This window comes from Oncorhynchus mykiss, chromosome 16 (assembly GCF_013265735.2).
Source record: "Oncorhynchus mykiss isolate Arlee chromosome 16, USDA_OmykA_1.1, whole genome shotgun sequence".
Taxonomy (NCBI): Eukaryota; Metazoa; Chordata; class Actinopteri; order Salmoniformes; family Salmonidae; genus Oncorhynchus; species Oncorhynchus mykiss.
In genome coordinates, this window is record NC_048580.1 from 13,700,336 (window position 1) to 13,703,488 (window position 3,153).

The following is a 3,153-nucleotide window of genomic DNA, read 5'->3' on the forward strand; positions in this document are numbered from 1 at the left end:
TCCTGCGATGGTCACCATTGAACCGCCTTACATTTTACAATGTATCACAAACCAAGCTTGTTAACCGGAGTCTGTTTATCCTATTAATTTACTCTATCCCATTAACCTGCTGCCTTGGCGCCGCTGCATGGATAAGGGTACTACAGGGACTGGTAATTTGGAGAAATTATGGAAAAGACTAATGAATCCACGAAGTTGGGGGGAATAATCATTGTGCATTGATGGATTCCCAATGCATTATTAATAACGGATTAATATATAACAATGGAAACAATTAAATCTTATTAATCTCATGAGATCATCTTTGACCAAAGACCTGATGAAGGAACTTGCCAGGACCAGTATGACTACAGCGGAGATGGATCTGCGTCTGCTGAGGGCGCACCAATCAACCACTGCAACTTTGCCAATTCTGAGCCCCACAGAAAATGACACGACATGCGGGATGCAGATTCTCAGCCACGGGAATGTGGAGAAGGTTCTTATCGGAGGAGTTCTCACTGTGCTCACTTTGCTCACCATTTGCGGTAACTTACTTGTGGTGATATCCGTGTGCTTTGTGAAGAAGCTGAAGCAGCCCTCCAATTATCTCATCGTCTCCCTGGCGGTCGCGGACCTGTCTATAGCCGTGGCGGTGATGCCTTTTGTCAGCATCACGGACCTCATCGGGGGACAGTGGATCTTCGGACAGGTGTTCTGCAACGTTTTTATTGCCATGGACGTGATGTGTTGCACTGCATCAATCATGACCCTGTGTGTAATAAGCATAGACAGGTGAGTCAAGATGCAGTCTCGACTCCCTAATAAAACCAATAAATTGCAAATGTTCTTCTTTTTGTCTTTCCCCAAACCATTATTTATCCAGGTTAGTCTCATAAGAAAAGTCAACAGCAAGTAACACCAATGAACAGACTTGCTTATGTTTTTTTTATTCAACCATTGAGGAAACATTGAGAATGGATTATTGTATCTATACCAACCCTGTCAACCCTATACCAGGGGTGGCCAACCCTCCTCTTGAGTTTCTGGGCTGGGGGAAGGTGCAGGTTTTTACTGTAGCCCTGCTCTAACATACCTGCTTCTAATCAGCTGCTCATCAGGTCCTTGATTAGCATAATCAGGTGCGTTAGAGAAGGGCTGGAGCAAAAGCCTGCACTGCAGCAGGAAGATGGTTGGCCACCCTTTGATCTACAGTATACCAGGGGTATTCAACTCTTGCCCTACGAGGTCCAAAGCCTGCTGGTTTTCTGGTCTACCTGATAAATAATTGCACCCACCTGGTGTCCCAGGTAAGTCCGTCCCTGATTAGAGGGAACTGGCTTCACTGTGTTCTTTCATTGTTTCCCTCTAATCAGCTTCGAGGTCCATAGTTGAGTTTGAGGAATCTATACTATCCTGTGATTACTTTGTCAATCATATTACTTCCATCGGAGACTTCTCAATATTTAAAACAAATCTCTTTGCCGTTACAGGTACCTAGGCATAACTAAACCCTTGACCTACCCTGTGCGACAGAGTGGGAGATGCATGGCCAAAATAGTTCTGTCTGTGTGGCTGCTGTCGGCCTCCATCACCCTTCCCCCGTTGTTCGGCTGGGCCCAGAACGTCAACGACGACAAGGTGTGTCTAATCAGCCAGGACGTGGGCTACACTATCTATTCCACCGCCGTCGCGTTCTACATCCCCATGTCGGTGATGTTGATGATGTACTACAACATCTACCGAGCGGCCAAGGTGAGTGCCGCCAAGCACACCATTCAAGGCTTTCCCAAGGTGGAGGACGAATGCAACAGTGTTGACTGCGTGGCCGCGGCCTTTAAGCTCCAGAAGGAGGTAGAGGAGTGCGCCAGTTTCTCTCGTCTGCTGAAGAACGACAGGAAGAACATCTCCATCTTCAAACGGGAACAGAAGGCGGCCGCCACCCTGGGCATCGTGGTGGGGGCCTTCTCCGTCTGTTGGCTGCCCTTCTTCCTTCTGTCCACGGCCAGGCCCTTCATCTGCGGGCCAGAGTGTAGCTGCGTTCCCCTCTGGGTGGAGAGGTTCCTGCTCTGGCTGGGCTACGCCAACTCCCTCATCAACCCCTTCATCTACGCCTTCTTCAACAGGGACCTGAGGACCACCTACCGTAACATCCTACTCTGCAGGTACAGGAACATCAACCGCAAACTCTCCGCCGCCAGCATGCACGAGGCCCTCAAACTGGCTGAGAGACCAGATCTGGTGATCTAGCTAGAACAGTGGTTCTTAAACTTCTCGTTTCACTCACAGAGACCGGCAAGCTATGGTTTGGATGAAAAATTGTATTTGACATTTGACTAAATTGAGGCAGATAACCCTCTGGACCAGTCAGCAAACATTGCACTAGACTGAGTAATCCTATTCAGTTCATGAGTAGAAGAAGGCTATATAAATGTATAGAAAATAACTGTTATTATTGTTCACACCTGGCACACACAAGAACATTAGCTCCACATTTTGTCAGGTTATTGGGACAGACCCAAACCAAGCGTCAGATTACAATCTTCCCTCAATCAATTATTTTCAATCGAGTGTTCTGATAGGCATTCTGAATGGCTGTTCTTCTGCATTTTAGAGCACACTGTCAGAAATTAAATGTTAGATGACGGTGAAATGCAGAGAACATTTTTAGATAGCATGGCACACTCTGATGTATTGGATGAAAGGACAAATAATAGGCTATGGCTGTGGTAGGACAAATGACGCCGTCATGTTATTTTGTTAGATATATCACTGTGTATTTGGTACTTGAAATTGAAAATCACACTCGATGCATAAAGTTTGTGTGAGAACTGTATTTAAAAAAATAAGAAGAAGAAATATTTTAAAGTTCAACAATATGCACCACAGATGGTGAGCCATGGTTCCAGTTATGTATATTGAGTAACAGGAACATTTTTTGTTTACAGTGTGTTCAATGAACCACCTTCGAAACCATTTGTGAAATTGTCATTATTATGTGTAGAATTTTGACCAAACTCAGTCATGCAACACAATTATGTTAGTAACATATTTATATGTGCTTGACAGTTGGTCATATGGAAATATTTCGTCAAATGTACCATGCACTTTAGAGCATAACTAGTTTTGAGCCTTCAGCAGGGCACTTAGCCCTAATTGCTCCTGTAAGTCGCT

General features: G+C 45.2%; 1 protein-coding gene across 1 annotated transcript; it reads left to right on the forward strand.

Moving 5' to 3' along the window:
- LOC110491397 (5-hydroxytryptamine receptor 7-like) lies at positions 1-2,818 on the forward strand. Its single transcript, XM_021564808.2, has 2 exons — positions 1-774; positions 1,473-2,818. Exons 1-2 carry the CDS (start codon positions 293-295, stop codon positions 2,227-2,229), a joined length of 1,239 nt encoding a protein of 412 aa, XP_021420483.1. The 5' UTR covers positions 1-292; the 3' UTR covers positions 2,230-2,818.
- Positions 2,819-3,153: the final 335 nt, after the last annotated feature.

What these genes read in the sequence shown, in the direction of transcription:
- LOC110491397 (XM_021564808.2), top strand. Translation starts at nt 293, where the DNA reads ATGAGATCATCTTTGACCAAAGACCTGATGAAGGAACTTGCCAGGACC. An exon ending in TGTGTAATAAGCATAGACAG is followed by an intron (nt 775 to 1,472) that starts GTGAGTCAAGAT and finishes TTGCCGTTACAG; the next exon opens with GTACCTAGGCATAACTAAAC.